Genomic DNA, 25,821 nt, shown 5'->3' with positions numbered 1-25,821 from the left:
TATGATTTCGATAAACATTTGTTGGATCTTTCTGGCCACCGCAGATGCTCGGATTCATGGGCCATGAAATACAGACTTTGCATTTTTTATATAACCGGCTTGTCAACATTGTTTCAGAGGCGCACCAGACGGCAAATAAACAGTACTTGTCCCTGTCTTTTTTTTTTTTTTTTAAATACCTTTCACATTGCTTTATGCTGTTATGGCTTACAGTTTTACCAGGAATATACTAGTGGAAGCAGTGTTGAATGGTTTACAACTTCTTGCCTAGGCTGGTGCCCAGTCCAAGAAATATGGCCACTTTAGTGAGAGACAGAAACAATATAGTATGAATCACCAATGCAAAACAATATAGCATGAATCACCAATGATGGTGTAAAATAAGTATCTTTTAGAAGAATTACACATTTAAGAATATTCTATAAACTGCAGAACCTCTGAGATCCTATATGAAAATCTAATTGTTTTGACATCAGTTCCAACACACATTTATACACACCATAAAAGAGAAAAGCATAAAAAGGGAGATCTATGTTTCTCTCTTTGATATTAGTGCATACCACCTCTCAATCTCTCACAGCAAGAAATGTGAACAAAGCCAAAAATAATGGTGGGACAAAAGCCCAAAAATAGGGACAGATTATAAATATTGCTCCTGTAAACTTATAGTTGCTAGAATAACAGGTTTTGCATTATGAATTTTCCTAATGATATGAAGTCTGAAATTCATATATTTGCCATTATTTACCAACTTCAATATTTATCCTAGCATCCCATAATTCAATTGGAGGGGTGGGGCTATATTACATATGCAAATTTTGTTGATCAGCACCCCAATTTTGGCTAATTGTACCTACTTTCATGGTCCTGTGTCCAGATTTTTGATGTTTCCAGGTGGAGAGGGGTACTGAGGTACTGAGGCAGAGAACACTCGCATCGCAGTCTCGAAGGTGGAGCTCAAAGAAGTCAGAGAGGCTCTGATCCAAGAAAGGTTTACGAATCATCTAGTCTTTCAGCTCCGTCGCCACGGCCCCGGAGGAAGCCAGAGCTGATCTGTCCAGTGCCGAGGTGCCAAAGAACACAGACAGCTCTGAAAACTTTGGAGTCTAATTCTGCACCCTGGACCTGGCAGGCAGGCTTCAGCTCTGACAGGTCTCCGGATTGGAGGTCTCTGAGACTAATTAGAGGATACAGAGATTCTTGGATCAGAGACTGACAGATCTGGACTGGGATCTGGTGTGGATCAAGGTTGGGTAACCTGACCCACAGAGGTAGGCGCCAAGGGAAAACCAATCTCTGCCCCTATGCCAAGATAATATCCCTCACCACTCTCACATCTTCTTCTGTCAGCCGTCTGGAAGAATGAGTAGAGTAAACAGAGTAGGATGCTGGCCTCCGCAAAAAATGTGATGGTAGTTTGTCAGGAACTGGGGTCCACCAACAGAAAACAACTGGGCCGATTACAATACAAAGTCTGAGGCTTCTGTACGATCCGGAATATCAGTGTCCGAGGATTTAGTCTTACAATCAGACAGATAGTGCAATGCCAGTAAAGCTTTATTTACATGTCGTGGGATCCGAGGGAGCAGTCTGATCCTGAATTCTCACATTCGTCTGACCCGGGGTTTAAACCAGATGTTTAGCACTTCTCTTCCGAAAAAAAGAGTCTGAAGATGTGGACAAAGAAGTAGAGGGCTTCGACTTAAGGGACTGGGATATGGCTTCTCCAAAAAAAAGGAAGGGATGGGACCTTTCAATATTAGATTTGTTTCTACACTCTGCTAAAAGCTTGCAGATTAAAATCGTGGTAAACTGAGCAGTCCTCCTGTAAATGCAATGGACCCAAGCAGTACACACAAAGGGTGTGTGCATCCAAGAGTGGCAACTTGTGCCCATATTTGGAGCATTTCTTGAAACCCACAGGTATGTCAGTCGTCATGCAGTATCTGAATTAAAGAATAAGAGTCAAATATTCAAGCAAAAAGGCAAAAATAAATAAATAAATAAATAAAAATTTACCTTTTTCTATTTTTTTTTTTTAAACAGGAAAGAAGAGATAGAGGAATAGCACCAATGGTATAGAGTTATAACCAGGTCGTAGGAAAAGGGAGATGCTAACGACATTTCTCAGTACCAGGTACAAAAAAGGTAAAGGGAAGAAAACAGCTGCAGTGAAGACAGCAAAGTTACAACGATACCACTCTAAAGATACCAGTTAAAAAAAGTAAGTAAGGGAATACCAGCAATGATATACAAGAATTTACGACCAAGTTACAAGGGCAAGGGAGAGAAAGTACAGTTCTGTACCTACCATAAATGTAGATGTCCGATAGGTATGCATCTGCAGTCATCACATATGGGTTGTCCTGCCTCAGGCAGCCCTTCGGTCGGCCGGATTCCAAAGTCTGGGTCCGGCGTCGGCTGACGTCGCCGACGTCACTGGTGTAAAAAAGCGTCAGCCGACGCCATCTTCCTCAGTGTTTCTTGCCCCAGATGCCAGGTGCCCTCAAAGGAAGGCTAAATTTGGATAAATGCAATAAATTCCAAACATGCACAGATATATATATATATATACATATACATACACACACACACACACAACAAATACACCATAATAGATAACCCCAGCTAGCTATGAGAGGGAAAGTACCCAATAAATACCAAAGAGGGGAAGGAGGGAGGGTAAACCTGACTGCAGAAGCATACCTATCGGACATCTACATTTATGGTAGATACAAAACTGTACTATGTCCTTCAAGGATGCATCTGCAGTCATCACATATGGGTAGAATACCATAGCCAATCTGGGGGTGGAGGATCTATGTAAAGGATGGTGTAGCTAAAATGCCCTGCAGGACTGCCGTAGCAAAGCCTGCTCTGGATCTGGAATATAAAGGTAAATTGTAATGCTTGGAAAATGTATGCACAGAGCTCCATGTAGCAGCTTCTAAAATGTCCTTGGTAGCCACCCCTCTTAAAAACGCTGTAGAGGTGGCTGTGGCTCTGGTGGACTGAGGTCTAATGTTAGCTGGCACAGTTTTTCCATGGAAGGAACAACAGAAACGAATGCAATTCCCTATCCATTTTGAAATTGTCTGTTTGGAAATTGCTTTTCCTTGTACACCAGCAGCATATGCTACCAACAGCTGGTCAGTTTTTCTGTAGCTTTTCGTTCTGTCCAAGTAGTAGTGCAACTGTCTGTGTATGTCCAGAGTGTGCAGAAGTTTCTCCCCTTTGTTTTGTGGATTTGGAAAGAAGGTAGGAAGGTGAATAGCTTGGTTTATTGAGACCCTGGATACCACCTTTGGCATAAATGAAGGATTGGTTCTCAATGAGACTCTGTCCTGATGAAAAATAAGAAATGGCTGTACTGCCATGAGGGCCTGTAACTCAGATACTCTTCTTGCTGAGGTTATGGCCAGAAGGAAGGTGGTCTTCCAAGACAGGAACTGTAGTTCTGCAGATGCTGCTGGTTCAAAGGGAGGCAGAGTTAGTTTTTTCCAACACGAAGTTAAGGTCCCAAGTAGGCACTGGAGGTTTCCTTGGAGGATTGATGCTTTTAATTCCTCTTAGAAACTTGTCTTGGAGAGGATGAGAAAAAAACAGGTGGATCAGTATTGTACTCTGCTGAAATTGCTGAAGCATGAATTTTAATGGAAGAGTAAGACAGGCCATTGTGGAGCATTTCTGCCAATTATTCCAGAATATGTGGCATGTTCATCACTGTTGCATCTAGGCCCTTTGTGGTGTTCCAAATGTGAAATATTTTCCATTTTGCTGAATATGCCTTTCTTGTGGAAGGCCTGCGAGCTTCCATGATGATATCCTTCACTCTCTTGGATAGCTTATCCTGAGGAGGAGTCAAGGTATTTTCCAGGCTGTTAGTCGCAAGGTTTTCAGGTTGGAATGCAGAGTTTTGTAATTGTGCTGTGTCAGGAGAAGTGGCCATTGAGGAAGAGGCCATGGTTTTGTGTGTGACATGCTCTTTAACAGTGGGTACCAGTGCTGTCTTGGCCAGTCCGGAGCTATCAGAATCACTTTTGGCTGCTCTGTCCTGATCTTCAGTAAGACCTTGGTCATTAATGGAAGAGGTGGAAATGCATAAACTGTTAGGGTTCTCCAGCTGAAAGATAGGGCGTCCACTTTCCATGCTTGTGGGTGGTATGTCCTTGAGCAGAATTTCTTCAGCTGATGATTGTGGGGGGAGGCAAAAAGATCTATGTCTGGCCTTCCCCATGATTGTGTTATCTGTAGGAAGATGTCTGGGTGCAACATCCATTCGTGTGCTTCCATGATATTTCTGCTTAAGCTGTCCGCCAGTATATTGTCTTTTCCTGGCACAAACTGGGATTGCAGGTCTATATTGAGTTTCAAGGAAAGTTCCCATAGATTCATTGCCAGTCTGCAAAGAGGGTAGGAATGGGTGCCTCCTTGCTTGTTTATGTACCACATAACTGTGGTGTTGTCTGTCCTTATTAGCAGGTGGCCTTGATGCAGAAAGAGTATGAAGGCCAAGATTGCATGCATCACTGCCAGCATTTCCTTTTAGTTTATGTGCATGCGTAGCTCCTTTTGTGACCATAGTCCTTGAATACATCTGCCCTCCATGTGTGCTCCCCAACCGTGGTCTGAAGCGTCCGTTGTAATAGTTTGGCTGGCTATTGGCTTGCTGAAGGGCAGACCCCTGTTTGATTGGCTTGCTTGAGCCCACCACAGAAATTCCTTTTGGAGACATGGAATGAGTGGGATCAAAGTTTCTAAGCTGTGGCTGTGCTGAGTCCATAAACTCCTTAGGTACCATTGTAGTTTCCTCATATGCAGCCTTGCTTAGGGAATGAGAAGAATGCAAGATGCCATGTAACCCAGGGCCTGCAGGATTTTCCTTGCAGTCAGCTGAGTTTGTCTTGTCAGATTCTTGAAGTAATCCAGTAGTTGTCTGTTTTTCTTCTGTGAGAAAAGCCATTTGGGTGGTTGTGTCTAAATCCACACCCAGAAAAGTTATTCTTTGGGATGGAACAAGTCTTGATTTGTGAAAGTTGACTGTATATCCCAATGCCTGCAGTAGGTGGATGGCATAATTCAAGTCCTTTACCAAAGTTTGTTGGCTGTCCGCTTGTATAAGGCAGTCGTCCAGATATGGGTATATTTGAATCCCCTGAAGTCTGCAGTGTGCAATTACTGATGCCAGGCATTTCGTGAATACTCTGGGCGCAGTAGATAAGCCAAAGGGCAATGCTGAGAATTGATAATGCTCTGAGCCTGCAAGAAATCTGAGGTGTCTTCTGCAACTTTTTCTGATTTCATTTGCATTAAGTTGGAGATTTGTTTCAAAGCCTCTGCCCTTTGATTTGGTGGCAGGTCTGGCATGCCTTTTCTTTTTGGCAATGTGTGAAAATGGAACCTGTATCCTCTATCTATTATTTGCAGTGTCCATTTGTCTCTTGTAATAGTGTGCCAATTGTCTGAGAATAAAGAAAGCTTTCCGTCCAAAGGTGCTTCTAATTGAGCCCTGGTTGGCGGAATCAAAGCAAAGTCATTGAGTCTGTCCTTGTGCAGCAGTTGTAGGTCCTGCACTACCTCTCTGGTTGGGAGGCTGCCATTGACACCCTCTGTAGGAGCCTCTAGCTTGCCCTCTACCTCTGGCACGCCTGTTCTTGCCTCTCTGAAATCTTTCGGTGTCCGGAAAGGACCAATTCTTGGCAGGCCAATTTCTGCTGAATCTTGGTGGTTGGACTTGTAGAAAATCTTTAACTGTTTGTACAGATTTTGCCTTTTCCTCAACCTTCTTTAAGACCTCATGAGCAGTGGAGCCAAATAACTTTTGCTTTTCCAGGGGAGCATCCAGAAGCTTAGCTTTAACATGGTCTGGCAGAGATTGTTCCTTCAGCCAAGCATGCCTACGTATGACTGCACCTGTCATAGCTGACCTACATGAAGCTCCCAATGCATTATAACCACATTGTAAGAAATGGTTACTAACCTGCTGGGAGTTATGTACCAGATCCTGTAGTAATTTGCGATCTAGGGGTTCAGGTGAAGACAGTTTCTTATGCAATTCATCTAACAAATACTCTTGGTACTGTATCATATGAAATTGATAATTTAATGCCCTCATAGAAAGAGTAGCAGAAGTATACACTTTTGTACCCCATCTCTCTAAAGCCCAGGACTCCCTTTCAGAGGGGAGTGGATTTTTAGAGGTGGCAGCCGCAACCCCTTTAGGGCCCTGGGAAATAGTTTCTGGATCAGCAGAGTGGGCCTTGTAAAGAAAATGATGCGAGTCCGGGACCCTGTAGTACCTATTGGGTTTGACAGGGGCCGGGGGAAGAGTTTCAGGGGTAATGCTAGACTCAGAGTACACATCATCAATGACATTCAAAACAGGAGGAATAGCCAAAGGTCTATGCTGAGGTAAATGCAGAAAAGTTCTTAATCTTTTCCTGGAATCAGAAAATTCCTGGCCCTGCCATTTGAAATGCTCTCTCATAGTGTGAAGGGTCTCACCGAAGGATAGCTCTTCAGGAGGGGAGGCAGAGGGGATGGATTCCTCTGCATCAGAATCATCGTAGGCCGAAAAAGCCTCCTCCTGGTAGTCCGAGAGAGCAGAGCCATCAGAGGCCTCCTCTGAGGAGTGGGGATCGGAGGGCTCAACCCTGGGCCTTTTGTCTAGAGGAGGTTGAAAGCCCCTGTCCGGATGAGGTTGAGATCCCCTAATCAAGGAAATAAGGTCCTCTGCTAAAGTAAGAATCTGTGAACTTGTAGAGGGTCCCCGAGTAACAACCCTGGGAGGCATAGCTTTTGTATGTTTAGCAACTTTAGCTCTGGTGAATGCCTTTATGGACATGGATGCAGGAGGCCTAGCTGCACCACGTGCTGGAGTAGTTTTGTCTAGAGGAATGGTGTCGGAAGTTTCCAAAACACCAGTTTCTGAAGGAAATTCAATAACAGACTCAGCAGGGGCCTCCGGGGCCGAGGTTGTCGGTTGAGCGGTTTCGGGTGTCAGAAGTACCAAGGACTCGGTTTCAGCCGAGACAGAGACACTCGCGGTAGGCCTGGCCGTGGTTTCAGCCGAAACCGCGGCCCGTGTGTGTCGGTCCTTGTCCTTCCGTTTCTTTATTAAATGTGAAGTCGGAGTCTCCGACGGCATTTTGTATGAAAAACTAGCCCCAAAAAATTCCTCTGCGAACTCCGCCCGACGTCTAAGAGTGCGTCGGTTGAAGGAAGCACATGCTGAACAGGCCGAGACGTCGTGGTCTGGGCCTAGGCAGGGGAGGCAGTAAGAGTGGAAATCCTTATGAGGTATTTGTTTCCCACAAGTTAAACAATTATTAACTTTATCTGACATCGGCTGAGGCAAGAAAGAGTCCCCAACGGGGTACTTAGCTTTTGAAGTCTTTGGTAGCTGAATTACAGGAGCTGGCCGACCGGCACTTGCAAACTGCTTCTGCTTCGGGCACCACGCGGCAAGAAAGACTGAGGAAGATGGCGTCGGATGATGCTTTTATACCCCAGGCGCTCTGACGTCGGGGAAGGGGTGACGTCAGCCGATGCCGGACCCAGATTTTGGAATCCGGCCGACCGAAGGGCTGCCTGAGGCAGGACAACCCATATGTGATGACTGCAGATGCATCCTTGAAGGACATCAGCAGAGATATTAACCACAACAAACTAAAACTAAAATCTAAACGTTGCTCAATGGAAATCATTCAGGACAAAAAACTTCACTTATCTAATACAGCTTGGCAGAGACTACATCCGATGGCTAGAAGTGGCAAATGAGATCGGAGGTAACTGGGGTGGTGCACTGCAGGTAAGGGAGAAGCTTGAGAGATTTAGTGGCTGCAAGCTTTAGCACTGGCCAAGTTGGATCTGACAGATCAGATCCAAACCCACTCAGAGGACAGAATGAAGAGTGACAACACCAGATAAACTGTTTTCCAAGAGTGGAATTTTAGATTTGACTTAGTCGAAGGTTCAAAAGGGAAATGAATTGGAGTTTGTAATTGGACATTAAGATCCCAAGGCAGAGTAGGATCCTTTATCGGAGGTCTGAGTACAAGAGTACCCTTAAAGCATGCCTTAAATATTTTAGAAGTGGCTAGCAAATTAGAATTATGTCTTATCTGGTAATCTAAGATGGCTATAAGCTGAACTTTTACTGTGGAGAAACTAGCACCACCTTGAAAGATTGAAGCAAAAAAATCTAACAAAACTGGAATTGGAGCGTTAAAAGGATTAAACTTTCTCTATTCTGCCCAATAGAGAAACCTCCTCTTATAAAAATTTTTCTCATATAACGTTTCTGAGATGAAAATAAGATTTGACAAACTAGAGGGGAAAGCCTGTCTAGCCATCATTGGAATTGGAGAAACCATGCAGTCAATTTGAGGCTTTGAATGTCTGGCTGAATCATCCCCGATGGATGCAACAGTAGATCTGGACTTGGGTCCAGTGTACAAGGGGGATATAGGAAATGAGACCACAGGAACGGGAACCACACCTGCTGAGGTTAGAAAGGGGCAACGAGTATTACCTTGCTCTTCAACCATTGTGCTTGCTGGAGAAATTTGGGTATTACGGGGAGGAAAGGTTAAGAGTACAGGAGACTGCAGGGCTTATCGTGCACTAGAGAATCTCTTGATGACTCACCCTACATACCTGCTGCACTTGTTGAAGGGAGAGTCAAAAAGGTTGCAGCAAAGTTGACCCCACTGACGAAAAATCATTTCCGTCACTGCATGATTGAGACACCACATGTTGACTTCAGCTTAGTACACATGACTGGAAGTACATGAACCAAAGACGAATGCATCTTTAAGTAAATCTAAAGCTTTACTCTCAAGACCTTATAAAATAATCACACCATGAAGCCAAGCAAACCTTCTGAATGCAATTACCTGGCAGACTGACATCCCACACTTTTGCTTACATCAATCAATATAAACAATGGTCATATTGCTGCAGTATCAAAATGAATAAAAATGTGCTAATTTGTTCAAAATATCTTGAACAACCTCTTACTGAAAGTATCTAGGGGCAAAACTCTGATGTGTCCATCATGTAAAAAGCCTGCATAAGAAAAACTGAAAGGTTAAGACCTCCTTTGCAAAGCAGAGCGTTAACTCTACCTCCTTTAAACTCCACTCTTCAGCCAGCCATAGTCTTTTTAACTTCAGAGAACAAACTATTCTATCACTCTAGGACTTATTTTTGTTTCAGGAACAGTTAACTGGCATTAACTGTCTAATTTTATTAAGCATAACCAATAAATATAAAATCATGCCCAAGTACAAAAATAAATAAATAAATAAATCACTACATTCTAACCAGAATAACTCACTTGAACAAGGCACCTATCACCTCCTATGAAATCTGCTTCCATATCACATTCTCTCACTTCAAAAATGCCAAGCAGAAATTCATCAAATGGTCTGCAAGTATACTACTTCAGAATTCTCACCTTTAATTCTGGTTTCTTTTCCAAAGCTGTGGCAATGGCTTTTGCTGCTTCAACTCCCACTGTGTTGCCTCCCAAGCGTAAGGAATGCAGTCCTTCAAACTTTTCAATTTCTTTCACAATTTCTTCAGCTGTGATGACAGACAATTTATTACAGACATAAGATAAAGGAAGCAGTATCAGCTACTTTAGGCCTAATATTAAGAACACAAACTAAAGATCCAGCTGACACATAAATGTATCTGTGCTGCCACATAAAATATGTCCGAATGTGTACCTGAAAACAAAGCAACAGTCCAATACGCTTCTTAAGGAATGGAAAAGGCAGCTTGTAGTGAATAGACTACAGACTTTAGTACATACAAATGAGAACCATTTAGAATCAGAAAACGAGATCTGAAAATACCATGGTTTGAAATTACTCAATATATACCAGATAAAATGCAACAATGAGAAAAAAGTTCTGAAGAAAGCACTTTAAATAAGAACGTTCACAACTACAAAAATTAAATAAAATCAGTGTCCATTTCAAGGGTTTGTTTGTGTCTTTCGGCTTTTCCCGGTTAGGGGTTGCCACAGTGGAACTCCGGTCCGCTAATGATTGGCAGTTATTTTTACGTACCGGCTTGCAAATCGCCAAAATCTGCCAACAGGTTAGTTAGTGTGATTTCAGTGTTTTTTCCTGTGAAGCGAATGCTTGGATTAAACTATTAACAGCTGAAATGCTTTGTTCCTTGGCGTTTTTATCCTGTGGATTTCTGTGGACTACACTGTTAAATCAACAACTACAAGGCTTGACTAAGTCACCCTGTCCGTAAGCTTCATTGTGTTTTCTTCCAGGGTCTTGGCATATGGTCCATTTCAAGGATACTAATTAAGCAAAGTCAGCATTACAAAACAGATAAAAAAAAAAAAAAAAGCTCTGCCTTAAAAATAAATCATTCAAACATGACTTGTGCAATTAGAAAATACTGTTGCCACATGCATTAAAGTAAAAGTGTGTACTTGTTACACATTTAAAACTCAAAAATAACATTTAGAAAATCCTATAAATGCTTAGAACTGGGTTTCCAATTGTTACCACACTGTGTACGAGACCAAAAAAATTCACATCTTGAGTGTAGCTGAAAAGACTAATCTTGGCAAACAAATCAAGAAAACTTAGATTATCGGTGGCCACATCCTAATTCTGTCGTATACGAAGCTTCATCTGCTTCATTTCTTAACAGTCCCAGAAAGGTGGAGGGGGAATGAGGAAGTGTGGTTTTACACAGCATTTTACCAGCAAAGTCAGTTAAGCACGTAGGGCTGCTACAATCGGTAGCAACATACCTCTCAACTTCTCACCTTAATAATTCTGGACAAATCTAAAAATAATGGGGGGGTGCAAAGGATCAACATCAGGGAAGTTTTTAAATACTGCTTTAATTCACTAAAATTAATGGAACAAGTTTGGTACCAATGTGCATCTTCTGAAAAATAATTGAAGTACCAACTTTGTAAATAAACTTACCATAGCAGATGATGTTCTTATGATCACTACTACAGTAGCCCAAGATATATGGGTTTTATACTGCAAAGGATACAACAGCCAGCCAGCTTCCAAAGCTTCTAGGCACCTTCCCCATGCGGACCTAACAAAACTCAGGTTTTGCACCAAGCCATTCAGAGTTTTCATGCAAAGAAAGTGAGACTAAAGCCTTGAGACGAAAACAAATATGTCTATGCCCTGGCAAAAAAAAAAAAATCAAGGGGGGGGGAGCAAGGGGGATGGGGGAAAAAGTGGAGCCCCTATAAAGTCGATGTATTGAACTGAACTGGTTGAAGCTGGGATTTCTTTCGGGTGATGGTTATGCCCAAAGTAGGAGCTAGCTGAAGCAGACAGTCCCTGGCTTGGATGAGTAGATGTCTGGTTGGAGGAATTAGGAGCCAGTCACCCAGTTATGGAAAAACATGGAATCCTTGTAGTCCGAGATGAGCTGCGACGACCGTCATGCATTTGGTGAACACCCTGGGGGCTGTGGTGAGACCAAACGGAAGCACTTCAATGACAGACTCCCAGACTAATTCACAGGTAACCCCTGGACCACCTGTCCATCTTGATGTGTTAGTATGCATCCTTCAAGTCCACTGAGCATATCCAGCCATCCATTTTCAAAAGAGGTAGAATGAATTGGATACTTATCATCCTGAACTTTATACTTTTTAACAACTTGTTTAGGGATGAGAGATTCAAAATGGGCCTGAGGTCCCCTAGCTTTTTTTTTGTACCAGTAAGAACCTTGAGTAAACACCTGATCCACAATGACCTGGCAAGACCTTCTGCAGCAGCTTCGAGATTTCCAATTCCGTTGCCTCTCTGCTTGAGTGGGACATCCAGGAGAGAAGTATTTGGTTTGAGAGACTTTGAAAAGAGAATTAAGTACCCTCTGGATACGATCCTTTGCAGCCAACGATAGTTTGTGATGCCTAGGCAGGCATCTGGGTGCAAGGATAAGCACCCCCAACTGCCTCCAGAGAAGGACAGTGGGGCAACCTCTCTGAAGTGCTGAAAGGGTCTGTCCGAGAAGGAAGAGACCTTGGATTCTGTGGACCAACTGTGGGGGGATATTGTCGCTGAACTCCTAAAAAGACTTGGGATTTTTTTGAACCACAGCCCCCCACCCGCCACCCGATTCCTGGAGAAGGATCTCTTGGGGATGTAAAAATTGACTCCGACGGCATAGAGAGCATGTCTGTCTTTCTTGCTATGGGAATGTGCATCTAACAATAGGCCCAAAATACGAGGATCCGTCAAAAGGAGTATTGAAGAAGGAAAACCTTGAAGGATCAGAGCTGAATCCAGGCATGACACCCAATGGTAATGCCAGAACCAGCGGCCCTAGAGGTAACCTCCGCTGCATGGCAGATTAACCTCATGGAAGCATTCAATATTGACTGTAGAGTGGCCAGTCTTTGAGGAGCAGGATTTCCTTTCCTTGTCAGACATGGACTCTGGGACCGAGCTAGAGAGTGTCTTAATTAAGTCCCTCTGTAACCTGGTAAAATAAGAAAGCTACTTTAAGGCTCGTACAGTAAAGGTAAGCTAGGCATAAACCTCCTTACCAAATCTGTCCATTGCCCTAGACTCCCTGTTAGGGGGATGGACAGAGAAGCTTTTCTGGGCTAGCTCCTTCTTGAAGGCTGTGCAACAACCATTGCATCAGCAGGGATACCCTTAGTCCAATGGCATCTGTCAGAGGGAGCACAGAGCATTTTGAGCACACACTTTGGTATGGGTTTTACAGTGTCTGGATCCTTCCAAGCCCTGCTTCACACAAGGTCAATAAGATCATCAGCTGGGGACACACACACACACCGAAGATGTAGGTAGTCCAGACCCGAAAACTTCCAACACAGATTCCTTGGGGGGTCAGAGTTTGGAAAGACCAACCACTGCAAAGGCACAAAATTTCCAAGATGTGTCCAAAAGAGACATCCTTAGGTGAAGATCTAAGGGACCATTCCCCCTCCTTGAGATCGGTCTCCTCCGTGACTGATTCCTCTGGAGAATTAAGGTACCTCCTCTTGCACCTTCTCATCCAGGAAATCTCCTCAGTGAGAAGTTCCAGGAAGAATGAAGAGATTTGGGGTTCCAAAGATGGAACAGCTTGTAGGCTTTGCTGGGCCAGCTATCCCAAGGGGAGCAGCGGTGAAGCACATGACAGTATCCAAAGAGGAGAGCAGTGGATACAAAAGGGTGGGAGCAGAGGATCTCCTGGGCATGGTCAGGACCCTCTCCACCGCCCCAATGGCAGAATGTGCCAGAGACATCCAAGACAGTCTCCCTGGTGCCAAAACTGCCCCCTGCTCCGATAGGGGAGCCAGAGCAGAGCTGAACGTTGAAGCACCAAGGAAAGGCAATGGCCCTCAAACTTCTAAGTCAAGGTCAACCCTTTTGAACAGACGTCGAGGTTTCAGCTCTGAGAAATGCTCTGCTTCGAGACAGTAGTTGCAAAGTCAGGGTAGGCGCTGGAGTCGAAGTAAGGTCCGCTATTGGCTCCAACACCTCGGCTCTCAGGGCATTCTGATCTAATGGCTCTGAACCAGTAACACGGATCAGAGAAGGCACTTAGGGTCTAAAGGGTGACTGTCTGCCACAGTCCCAGTAATGGATGGGGCTGGTAGGACCCCCTATCTGGATCTGCATCTGAAGGAATTGCCTCATCAAGCTGACCACCTCCAACAGGCTGTGGGTAGACCTGACAAGACGACGGTCTGGATGGTGGCCTGGACACAATCCTCAGGGACCTCTCTAAACATGGCGAATCTGCAGATGGAGTAAGGAGCTCAGGGCCAAGGAAAATGATATCTGGGATTACTCTGATCTGAAGTTGCAGGATCCGACACCCTGGGAACCTTAGCTGGAGACTCATCAGAACAGAATGACGCACCCATCTCCAGAGAACATTTCCTACGCTCCTTATCATGACAGTGCTTCTTGCGAGGGGGTTGAGCTCCTGCTGAAAAGGCAGATAGTGGTAGAAGGTACTTCAGGATAAAATTTGTTTTCTTACATCAACCAAAGCCCACTGGTAGAAACCCTCAAAGATGGAACACGGAGCATCCAGGTGGGCTGGGCCGAGCCAATACATGCACTCCCTGTGGGCATCAGATAAAGGAATCTTGTTGCTCACAGGAAGTGCGCTGTTTGAAACCTAATAGATTCTAGGACATTGCAGAAAACTGATAGAAAGGAGAAGAGAAGGGGAAGAGCAAAAGTTCCCACCAAGAAATGGGCCAGCGTATGCAAAAACACTAAACTACAGAGGTTTTTTTTTTTTTGGGGGGGGGGGTAGAGTAGAAGAAAAAAAAGCAAAGGAAAGGCTGAAGACAGACAAAAAATAAATTTTCTAGCTTACAGTTAGAATCCCCAAGGACTCTTCACCTGAGCTTGTGACTGCGTACAACAATGCTTCTCCTAAGAGCAACAAATGAGATCTGAGGTAATCAGGGGGGAGCAAGGCATTATGGCTAGGGAAGGAGCTGGAGTCTCAGAGTGTAAGCTTTTGGAAAGCGTCCGAATTGGATCTGAAACCCCAAAGCTCGATGAAGAATGAGAAGACAACATCAGATCTTAAGTTAAGAAATAGGATACCCATTTTGTATTTATGTATTTTGCATTTATCAAGTTCTTAAACTAGATCCTTCCTTATCCTTTACAGCACACCAGCAAACACAGACCAGATCATTTATAAGGTCCTATCACAGCCAAATCTTTGTTATAAAATTAGCCACCGTCACAGCCAGCCAAATTAGCTATAGCAAAAAATATTCTGCTTTTAAAACTCAAATATGGACTCCGTTTTTCTGGTCTTGCATTCAGCTAGTTGTTGTGTCTTTTGGCTTTTCCCGGTTAGGGGTCGCCACAGCGGAACTCCGGTCCGCTAATGATTGGCAGTTGATTTTTACGTGCCGAGTTGCCAGCCCTAATGCACAACCTTCAACGAAGGTACGCCCATTCACGCACGTCTCCACAGAAGACTCTCTAGCTGAGAATCGAACTGGACAACGTCTTGCATTCAGCTAGCAATACCAATAAAATTTATAGGATACAGAACAGCATGTGTTAATTAATTCTTTTAGCAGAACCACTCTCACACCACCACCAGCTTAAAAAAAACATTGTTGCACGACCAATAGAGCAACCCTTATCTACAATATACTAAAGTAAGGTTACTGTCCACGTCTGGGGGGGGCATTCACATCAAAGGAAGCAGCTATGATCATTAGCTCACAAGACAGCATTCTAACCTTAACTTAACCTTCACTTTAAAACCACTGCTACAGAAAAAGCCTTGCCATACTGGTGCCAGCCACACTGAAAGTACAGTTTTTTACCTACCATAAATGTAGGTGTCCGACAGATATGCAACTGCAGTCCTGACATATGGGTTGTCCTGCCTCAGGCAGCCCTTCGGTCGGCCGGATTCCAAAGTCTGGGTCCGGCGTCGGCTGATGTCGCCTCTTCCCCGACGTCGAGCAGCTGGGGTATAAAAGCATCAGCCGACGCCATCTTCTTCAGTGTTTCTTGCCCCAGATGCCAGGTGCCCTCCAAGGAAGGCTAAATTTAGAGAATGGATACAATTCCAGACATGCACAACAGTAATAAACAGATACACCATAAATGCTATCCCCAGCTAATTTGAAAAAGGGGGAGTGGACCCAAAAAAGATAATTGCAGAGGGGTAGGAGGGAGGGAAAAACCTGACTGCAGTTGTATATCTATCGGACATCTGCATTTATGGTAGGTACAAAACTGTACTATGTCCTTCAAGAATGCAACTGCAGTCCTGACATATGGGTTGAATACCATAGCCAAGCTGGGGGTGGTAGGATCCAAGATAAGGATGATGTAGCTAAAATGCCCTGCAGGACTGCAGAAGCAAAGCCTGCTCGGGATCTGGAATATAAAGGCAGGTTGTAATGCTTGGAAAATGTATGCATGGAGCTCCATGTAGCAGCTTCTATAATGTCCTTTGTAGCCACCCCTCTTAAAAAGGCTGTGGAGGTGGCTGTAGCTCTGGTGGAGTGTGGCCTGATATTGTCTGGCACACCTTTTCCATGGAAAGAGTAGCAGAATCTGATGCAGTTTCCAATCCATTTTGAAATTGTTTGTTTGGAAATTGCCTTTCCTTGTACTCCAGGAGCGTAAGCTACAAATAGTTGGTCAGACTTTGCTGGCCTTTGTTCTATCCAAGTAATAGCGCAATTGTCTGTGTATGTCCAAAGTGTGCAGAAGCTTTTCCCCTTTATTTTGAGGATTGGGAAAGAAAGTAGGCAGGTGAATTGCTTGATTTAGAGAAACCCTGGATATCACTTTAGGCATGAATGAAGGATTGGTTCTTAAAGAGACTCTGTCCTGATGGAAAATGAGAAATGGAGATACTGCCATGAGGGCCTGTATCTCCGAGACTCTTCTTGCTGAAGTAATTGCCAACAGGAAAACTGTTTTCCAGGAGAGAAATTGCAATTCTGAAGATGCTGCTGGCTCAAAAGGAGGAAGAGTTAATTTTTCCAAGACGAAATTGAGGTCCCATGCAGGCACTGGTGGTTTTCTTGGAGGTTTGATATTCTTTATCCCTCTTAGAAACTGTCTTAGCAAAGGATGTGAAAACACAGGTGGATCACAGTTGTATTTTGCTGAAATTGCTGAAGTGTGTATTTTTATGGAAGAATATGAAAGGCCATTGTGAAGCATTTCTGCCAAGTATTCAAGAATCAGTGGAATGTTCATTACAGATGCATCCTGACCCTTGTTGGCATTCCAGATGTTGAACCTCTTCCATTTGGCTAAATAAGTTTTTCTGGTGGAAGGCCTGCGTGCTTCCAGTAGGATCTCTTGAACTTTTTTGGAGAGAGATATATGGGGAGAAGTCATGTAACCCACCAAGCTGTCAGTTGCAATGTCTGCAGGTTTGGATGAACAGTCCTATAATTGTGCTGAGTTATAAGCAGAGGCCATAGAGGCAGGGGCCACGGCTTGGTGCGAGTTATGCTCCTTAGTAATGGGTACCAGTGCTGTCTTGGCCAGTCTGGAGCTATCAAAATGCCTTTCGGTTGTTCTGCTTTGATCTTCAGTAACACCTTGGTCACTAATGGTAGAGGCGGGAATGCATAAATTGTTAGAGAATTCCAGCTGAAGGAGAGAGCATCTATTCTCCATTGTGGTGTGAGGCAAAGAGGTCTATGTCCGGCCTTCCCCATGCATGAGTTATTTGTGAAAAAATGTCTGGATGCAACATCCATTCGTGCGGGTCCATAATGTTTCTGCTTATACTGTCCGCCAGAATATTGTCCTTGCCTGGAACAAACTGGGATTGCAACTGTATGTTCAGTTTCAGGGACTTTTCCCAAAGAGTCATTGTTAGTCTGCAAAGGGGGTAAGAATGGGTGCCTCCCTGTTTGTTTATGTACCACATAACAGTGGTGTTGTCCGTCTTTATTAGCAGATGACCTTGTTGAAGAAATTTTCCGAAGGCCTCGAATGCATGAATCACTGCCAGCATCTCTTTTTGATTGATGTGCAGATGCAATTCCCGGGGGAGTCCATTGCCCTTGAATGCATCTGCCTTCCATGTGCGCCCCCCATCCATGATCTTTGTTTTGCTGGCTTGCTTGTGCCCACCACAAAAATTCCTTTTGTAGACATGGAATGAGTGGAATAATTGCTTCTAAGTTGTGGCTGTGTTGAGACCATAGACTTTTTAGGTACCACTGTAGTTTTCTCATGTGTAGTCTTGCCAGTGGAATCAGGAGAATGCAAGATGCCATAAAACCCAGGGCCTGCAGGATTTTCCTTGCAGTCATCTGGGTGTTCCCTGTTAGGCTTTTGAAGTAATCTGGTAATTGTTCTTGTTTTTCTTCTGAAAGCCATTTGTAAGTTTGTGTCCAGTTTGGCTCCTAGAAAAATTATTTGTCGGGATGGCAGTAGTCTTGATTTTTGAATGTTGACTGTGTATCCCAAAGCCTGTAGTAAGTGAATGACATAGTCCAAGTTTCTTATCAAGGCTTGCTGGCTGTCCGCTTGTATAAGGCAGTCGTCCAGATAAAGGTATATTTGTATCCCCTGAAGTCTGCAATGTGCAATTACTGATGCTAGGCATTTCGTGAATACTCTGGGCACAGTAGATAAGCCAAAAGGCAATGCTGAGAATTGATAATGCTCTAACCCTGCAAGAAATCTGAGGTATCTTCTGCAGCTGTGTCTGATTGGGACATGCAGGTATGCCTCCTTGAGGTCCAGAGTAACCAGCCAAGACCCCTTGCCCAGCATGGGAAGAAGTTGCTGTAATGTCAGCATTTTGAATTTTGGCACAATGAGAAAAGTGTTTACAGCGGATAAGTCCAGTATAGGTCTCCATTGCTTTTCTTTTCTTGGAACAAGGAACAGTCTTGAGTAGAATCCCTGGCCTTGTTCCTGAGGAGGAACCTTTTCTATTGCTTTGATTTGTAGCAGCTTTGAAACTTGTATGAGTGCCTCTGCCCTTTGATTGTGTGGCAGGTTTGGCATGCCTTGTCTTGTTGGTAAGGTATGGAAGTGGAACCTGTAACCTTTGTCTATTATGTTCAAAATCCATCCGTCCTTTGTAAAAACGTGCCAATTTTTTGAAAATAAAGATAACTTTTCGCCTAAAGGAGCTTCTCTTTGAGCCTTGGTCGGCGGTGTCAAGGTCAAGTCATTGTGATTGTCCCTGTGGAGCAGTGGGAGTCCCTGCGCCACTTCTCTGATTAGTTGGTTGCCATTGGCGGCCCCTGTAGGAGCCTCGGTATTGCCCTCTACCTCGAGCACGCCTGCTTTTTCCCCTTTGAAACTTGTCAGTGTCTGGAAAGGGCCAATTCTTCGAAGGCCAATTCCTGCTGAACCTTGGTGGCTGAACCTGGAGGAAATCTTTGACTGTTGTATTGATTTAGCCTTTTCCTCAATTGATTTCAACACACCCTGTGCGTTAGCACCAAATAGCTTGTCTTTTTCCAGAAGTGCATCTAGAAGCTTTACTTTAACATGATCTGGCAATGACTGTTCTTTCAACCAAGCATGTCTACGTATGACGGCCCCTGTCATAGCTGCCCTACATGAAGCTTCCAATGCATCATAACCACACTGAAGAAAATGATTGCTAACCTGCTGAATATTATGAACCAAAGCCTGCAAAGCCTTTCTATCTAAAGGCTCAGGAGAGGCTAACTTTTTCTGCAAATCATCCATCAGAAAATCCTGATACTGAAACATATGAAAAAGACAGTTAAGAGCCCTCATGGCAAGGGTGGCAGAGGTATAAACTTTCTTACCCCACCTCTCCAGGGACCTAGATTCCCTGTCTGCAGGCAAAGGATTCTTGGTCGTGGAAGTGGCCACTCCTTTGGGCCCCTGAGAAATAGTTTCTAGATCAACAGAGTGGGCCTTAAAGAGATGTTTATGAGTTTCAGGAACCCTGTAATATCTGTCTGGCTTGACAGGAGCAGGAGGGAGAGAATCAGGAGAAGTACTGGAGTCCGAGTACACATCATCCAATACATCTAACACTGGGGGAATAGCTAAAGGCCTGTGCTGGGGTAACTTAAGGAAGGTCCGAAGCCTTTTCCTGGAGTCGGAGAAAATCCTGGCCCTGCCACTGAAAATGCTCTCTCATGGAGGGGAGAATTTCCCCAAAAGAAATATCCTCAGGAGGAGAGGCAGAGGGAATGGATTCATCTGCATCAGAATCCTCGTAGGCCAGGAAGGGTTCTTCCTGGGAATCTGAAAGGCCTGACTCACCAGAGGCTTCATCTGAGGAAAGGGTATCTGTCTGCTCAACCCTAGGCCTTTTGTCTGAAGGCGGCTGAGAACCTCTGTCTGGATGAGCCTGAGAGCCCCTGATTAAAGAATTAGATCTGCAGCTAAAGTCATGATCTGTTTATCCGAAGTGGGAGTCTGTGAAAAAGATTTAGGAGGGAGAGACTTAGCCTGGCTGGCAGCCTTAGCACGTGTGTAGGCCTTGATGGACATAGACACAGGAGGCCTAGCTGCCCCACGTGCTGGAGTAACTTTGTCCACCGGTATGGTGTCAGGCAAATCTTGGGCTTCGGTTTCAGGAGGGAAAACAACCACCGGCACCGGGGAAGCCTCCGGGACTGAAGTGTGCGGTAAAGCAGTGTCATCGGCCTGGAGCGGTTGAATTACCGCCTCCGAAGAGACCGATGCACTCGCGGTAGGCTTAGGCGTGGTGTCGGTGGAAGTCGCGGGCCGCGAAGGTCGGTCCCAGTCCTTCCGGTTTTTGGAAACATGTGCTGTCGGAAGTTCTGACGGCATGATATTGGAGCAATTTTCCCCAAAAAAGTCTTCAGCAAATTCTGCCCGGCGCCTAAGTGTGAGCTTATTGAAGCAAGCACAGGCAGCACAGGCCGAGACGTCGTGGTCTGGGCCAAGGCAGGGAAGGCAGTAAGAATGGAAGTCCTCATCGGCTGAGGCAAGAAAAGGTTCCCCAACGGGGTACTTAGCTTTTTGATGACTTCGGTATCTGAAAACACAGGAGCTGGCCGACCGGCACTTGCGAACTGCTTCTGCTTCGGGCACCGCGCGGCAAGAAAGACTGAAGAAGATGGCGTCGGCTGATGCTTTTATACCCCAGCCACTCTGATGTCGGGGAAGAGGCGACATCAGCCGACGCCGGACCCAGACTTTGGAATCCGGTCGACCGAAGGGCTGCCTGAGACAGGACAACCCATATGTCAGGACTGCAGTTGCATTCTTGAAGGACATCTGCTTGGCTGCAGAGGTTAACAATCCGAAAGCCACGAATAATTTCAGAATGTAATAAAATACAAACTTCAGATAGGATTTCAATGCAACTGTCACCTAAAAACAGCTGACCCCCCCCCCCGCTGCTTTATTAAAGTAATCTAAGGAGTCATGATAACTGCATGATGGATAGGACCCGATTAAATAAAATGCATTGTTAATGTGTACATATTACATAAAAATAACACAGTTTCTAGTACTATACTGTCCTCACTTTGTACTCCTTACAAATTGTAAACTTCAAAGACAAACTATGCAATACTTGCTTCCCAGAAATTTACAATGATCTGTGTACTAATATTAGACTAGAAATGCAGTATTTATTGCTCAAAGAGCTCAGGTCATGGCTAAAAAGGGTCAACAGATCAGTCTACCTACCTAGTTATCAAAACAGTAAATACTTTTTTTTAAGGTTTTGTTACCCAGGTTGTCAAACTGGGTTGAAGCCCCATTTTCACCGGAGGTGCAGGACCACTGCCTTGTTAGCTAACTTGCTCAGACTCGCAAAGTATGCTAATGGATAATTAGTCAGGATGAAGCTTATTAGTAGCGCATAATATTACTCCTCTCCATTAAATTGTCAGACTGTTGGTTTCCTAGGGAAAGTTAGAACTGATTGAAAGATCACAACATCCACATAGAAAAAGAAAATGAACTTGTCTGAAGTACAATTAAAATATTTAGGTTCATAGGTTCATACTAGGCTATCTGCCCGAGGGCATTTACAAGCCTAGCCCATAGTTTTGTGGCTTACGCCACCCCTTTAGTATGGGGAACTATACCCATTATTTTGCTGTGCCTCTGTCGAGCAGTGACACTGAGGTAATCCCTGGGGTATATCTGCGATCTCCCATCCATTGGTCAAGATTTCTCTTGAAAAAGGCCAGCGAGGTGCTCTGCCTCACATATACCGGGATTTTATTCCACAGCATAGGGAGTCTTTGGGTGATTAATCTATCCCTCCAGCACGTCCTATTAATAGCTGTGTCGAGGTTTAAGTCTCTCGCCCTTGTGGCTCTGTTTGCATACAGCTCAAACCACATTCCTCAATACTTGTTTGGGTCAGATTATAACAAGAACGCTTTACGTGGCTCATTTTGTGGGGTGAGCTGGAAGCCTGAAAAATAATTTTTCCAAGTAACAGCAACACTGCAGCCACTTCAAAAAAAATGAACGCTTAAAACACTAATCCAGCACCATCCATAAGCAATAATTCTACAAGGACTTTTATCTATAACAAATACATACTAACTCAAAGTTGTATTCTTCATGGGCTAGAAACTGGAGGTGTTAACAAAAGGGAGCAGAATAACTGCATATTGTCAGTTGATGCATGGACAGACAAAAGACACACCTGGATTAAGGTGCATTCAAACTGCTGCATTATCTGTTCGATCCTTTATCCTGCTTCTCAATTATGCAGAATTTTTTCCCTTTTATTACATTACCTTCTCTCAAATGCCTGCATAAAATTAGAAAACTGTTAAAAGACCAAAATGGAAAAAGAAAAAAAAAAAAAACTTCTTACCATCTTCAGCTGTGTCAATTTTTCGTCCTTCACCCTTAAAGCTAAGCTCTCCACCTCCAACTTGAGTGCTAGCCAAAGTCTCAGCCAAACGTGCAATATCCTCTGATGCCATCTTTAAAATGCAACTCACCTAAGGAACACAAATTATGTTAAACACGAGATTCCAAAACTTCATCCCGCCATAAATATCACTTCAAGAATAGTGGACGCCATGTCCTCCAAAATGTTACACACTCAGTAACTGCCATAAGGTCATGTTCCATCAGTTGTAGACAACCATGATCCTAAAATCTCGACTATCTTCAATTGATGGGTCTGACTCAAGAAAGAAACATACACTCAGTTTAATTCAAAAAACTTTCAAGGAAGTCATAAGTACACAATCAAGTATACAAACTTCCTCTATCGAGTCTGGTCTTAAAGTTCTTTAGTTTTCCCTGTACTTTTACAAATCAGAGCTCTGCACATTATCTTTGATTATTAAACCTCAGTATTCACCCAGTGTTTTTAATCCCACATATTTCCAGTTTCAACAAGGTGGGTGCTGTTAAAATAAAGTGGTGCAACTCTTGAGTTAGTCAAAAGATTCAATATCATTCATTAAATTCCCCTCCCCTGTATTTAACTTGTGTAAGTGTTGTAATGTGCAAGTTTTAATTCACCAATACACAGTGGACATTAAACATATGGCAAATTTGCACAAAAATTAAAAAAAAAAAAAAAAATTCAATAAAGAAAAATAAATTGGCTACACACTCACCAATATTCATGAACACCATCATATTCTTATAACAAGAAGTTATGTACTCACCATAACGTTCGATGTATGTAGTCCATCTCGCCTCACATTCTTACCAGTGGGCTCGGAGCCGAACCTTGGCTCCGACTCGGCCATACTCTAGCTCGAAGTCTTTCAATTGGCTGGGCTAAGAGGTATCCCATACTGCCCTGCTCCCTTTCCCCAGATCTTGTTTGCTGCATGCTCAATCACACAATCACTCCCCTTAATCCACATGACACAAAAGGAAAAGGCATTCCAATAATAAAGAGGAGTACTGAAACCAGAACTAACCTTTATGCCCTCCAGGATGGGGGATGGAGGATGGATTAGTAAGAATGTGAGGCGAGATGGACTACATACATCGAACGTTATGGTGAGTACATAACTTCTTGATGTTATGTAGTCCAATCTCGCCTACATTCTTACCCGTGGGACAGCGTCCCCAGTGCCTGAACCCTGGGATGCTCCATGAAAAATACTCCTGAGTACTGTGGAACCAAAGGAAGATCTGCCTCTGGATACCAAATCCAATTTGTAGTGAGTAATAAAGGTGTGAGGAGATGCCCATGTAGCTGCAGCACAAATATCATCCATAGACATCCTGGCCTGAAATGCTGTAGAGGTAGACATAGATCGGGTAGAATGAACCTTCACTCTAAATGGTAAATCCTTACCACCTGAGGCATAAATGAAGGAAATACAACTAGAGATCCATCTAGACAAAGTCACTTTGGAAATAGGAGACCCAATTTTGTTTTCTGAAAATGAGACAAACAGCTGGTCTGATTTTCTAAGATCCTTCGTTCTATGTAAATAAAAGCGCAACTGCCTGTGAACATCCAACTGGTGAAATTTGAATTCTGCCCTATTAGAGAACTCTGGAAAAAATACGGGCAGTTCAATGGATTGGTTGAGATTACTAACCGAAGCCACTTTTGGCATAAAAGGAAGGGTTTGGTCTGAGGGAAACCCTGTCCCTGTGAAAAATCAAGTAAGGCTGTCTTATTGACAAGGCTTGGAACTCTGAGACACGTCTGGCTGAAGTGATGGCTACCAAGAAGAGTTTTCCAAATCAATATTTCACATCACAAGTAGCTGCAGGCTCAAAGGGGGAAGTGGTGAGGCACTGTAGCACAAAATTTAGATCCCAAGGCATAACCGGTTCAAACACTGGAGGGCAAGCAGCACAGTGCTCTTCAAAAATGCCTTACAGTCTTATGTGCCATTAAACTGGGTTCATTGGCAACGTGAAAAGTGGAAATAGCCACCAACTGGACCTTTATGGTAGCGTCTGCTGAACCTTGATTGAAAAGCATGGAAAAAAATTCCAGAACTGAAGAGATCGGGGCTATACAAGGATCAATTTTTGCCTTGCATGAGCCCATATGGAGAATCTTTTCCATTTACTGGAATAAATCTTCCTGGTCGAAGGCTTATGGGAAGAAGATAGAATATGAACCACTTTCGGAGAAAAACGATGAAACCTGATCAGTGATGGAAGTGGAGTAGCCAAGCTGTCAACCGGAGGGTTTGAAGAGAGGGATAGAACTGCCCTGACATACGAGTCAGTAGGTCTGGCTGTGGGTCCAGAATCCAGGGTGCGTCCATAAGACAGGGATGGAGAAAGGGGAACCAAATTTGACGAGGCCAATGTGGAGCAATCAGAATCATTTTGCTTCCCAAGGATTGCACTTTCTGAATAACCTTTGTCAGCAGAGGAACAGGAGGGAGGGCATATAGTAGACCGGGGGGGGCAATCGTGGACCAGAGCGTCCCTGGGCAACTCCCCCTGAGGGGGAATAAGGGTGAAGTAGCTGCTGCACTTGGTATTGAGGGGACTGGCAAATAGGTCGCAGCAAGGCTGATCCCATCTGCGGAAAATCTGCTCCGCAACTTGACTGTTCAGGGACCACTCATGAGGCATAAGAATAGCTCTGCTCAACCTGTCGGTGATCACGTTGGACTTCCCCGGAATGGGCGTTGCTACAAGAAAACGTTGGGAAGACACTGCCCACTGCCACACTCGCATGGCCTCTCTGCAAAGGGGATAAGATCTGGTTCCACCTTGTTTGTTCAGATACCATACCACCGACATGTCTGAATGGATCGCAATAGTCCTGAGAGGAAGAAAGCTCTGAAGTGCTTGCAACGCTAGTAGCACTGCTCATCTCCAAGATACTGATATGCAAATGTATCTCATGTTCCTGCCACATGCCTTGGACTGTCCTGCCGAGATAATACCCCCCCACCCCATCTGGGAGGCATCCGTGGTCACTGTGGCAACAGGAGGGGATGGAACGAAGTGTTTCCCACATTGAGGTTACTGGTGTGAAGCCACCAGTGTAGATCCTGCTTGCACCCGTCTTGAGATCATTATGAGATGAGAAAGCGGCATATTTTGTAGAGACCACTGGGCGAAGAGCATCCACTGAAGGAGCCTCATGTGTAGCCTCGCAAGAGGGACCAGCATAATTGTTGAGGCCATCGTCCCTAACAATTTCAGAACCATTTTTGCCTTCACTTTCTTTAAAGGGAGCAACGCGTTTACCTGTTGTTGCAAACCTTGAATCCTTTCTTGAGGTAAAACCGCCCTCATGCGCACGGTGTCTAACTTGGCGCCTATAAAGGTGACACGCTGCGAGGGTGACAAGGCAGACTTTTCCCAGTTTAGAGTGACACCCAATTACTGACACAGACTGATCATGGCGTCTCTGGTCTGTAGTAGTAGATGCCTG

General features: G+C 44.2%; 1 protein-coding gene across 1 annotated transcript in view; it reads right to left on the bottom strand.

Annotated features, from left to right (window-relative positions):
* RANGAP1 (Ran GTPase activating protein 1) overlaps positions 1–25,821 on the bottom strand; it is a 1,872,200-nt gene that overhangs the window by 1,656,747 nt on the left and 189,632 nt on the right. The window contains exons 2-3 of the mRNA XM_044087098.1: positions 22,306–22,435; positions 9,461–9,588 (exon numbers count right to left, since the gene is read on the bottom strand). Coding sequence (XP_043943033.1) covers positions 9,461–9,588; positions 22,306–22,417 — 240 coding nt within the window. The 5' untranslated portion in view covers positions 22,418–22,435. The remainder of the gene's footprint in view (positions 1–9,460; positions 9,589–22,305; positions 22,436–25,821) is intronic.

The sequence above is a fragment of the Protopterus annectens genome, chromosome 1.part1, assembly GCF_019279795.1.
Source record: "Protopterus annectens isolate FY-2018-M chromosome 1.part1, PAN1.0, whole genome shotgun sequence".
Classification (NCBI taxonomy): domain Eukaryota; kingdom Metazoa; phylum Chordata; order Ceratodontiformes; family Protopteridae; genus Protopterus; species Protopterus annectens.
The sequence above is the reverse complement of the archived record's forward strand: the minus strand, read 5'-3'. Positions and strand labels throughout refer to the sequence as shown.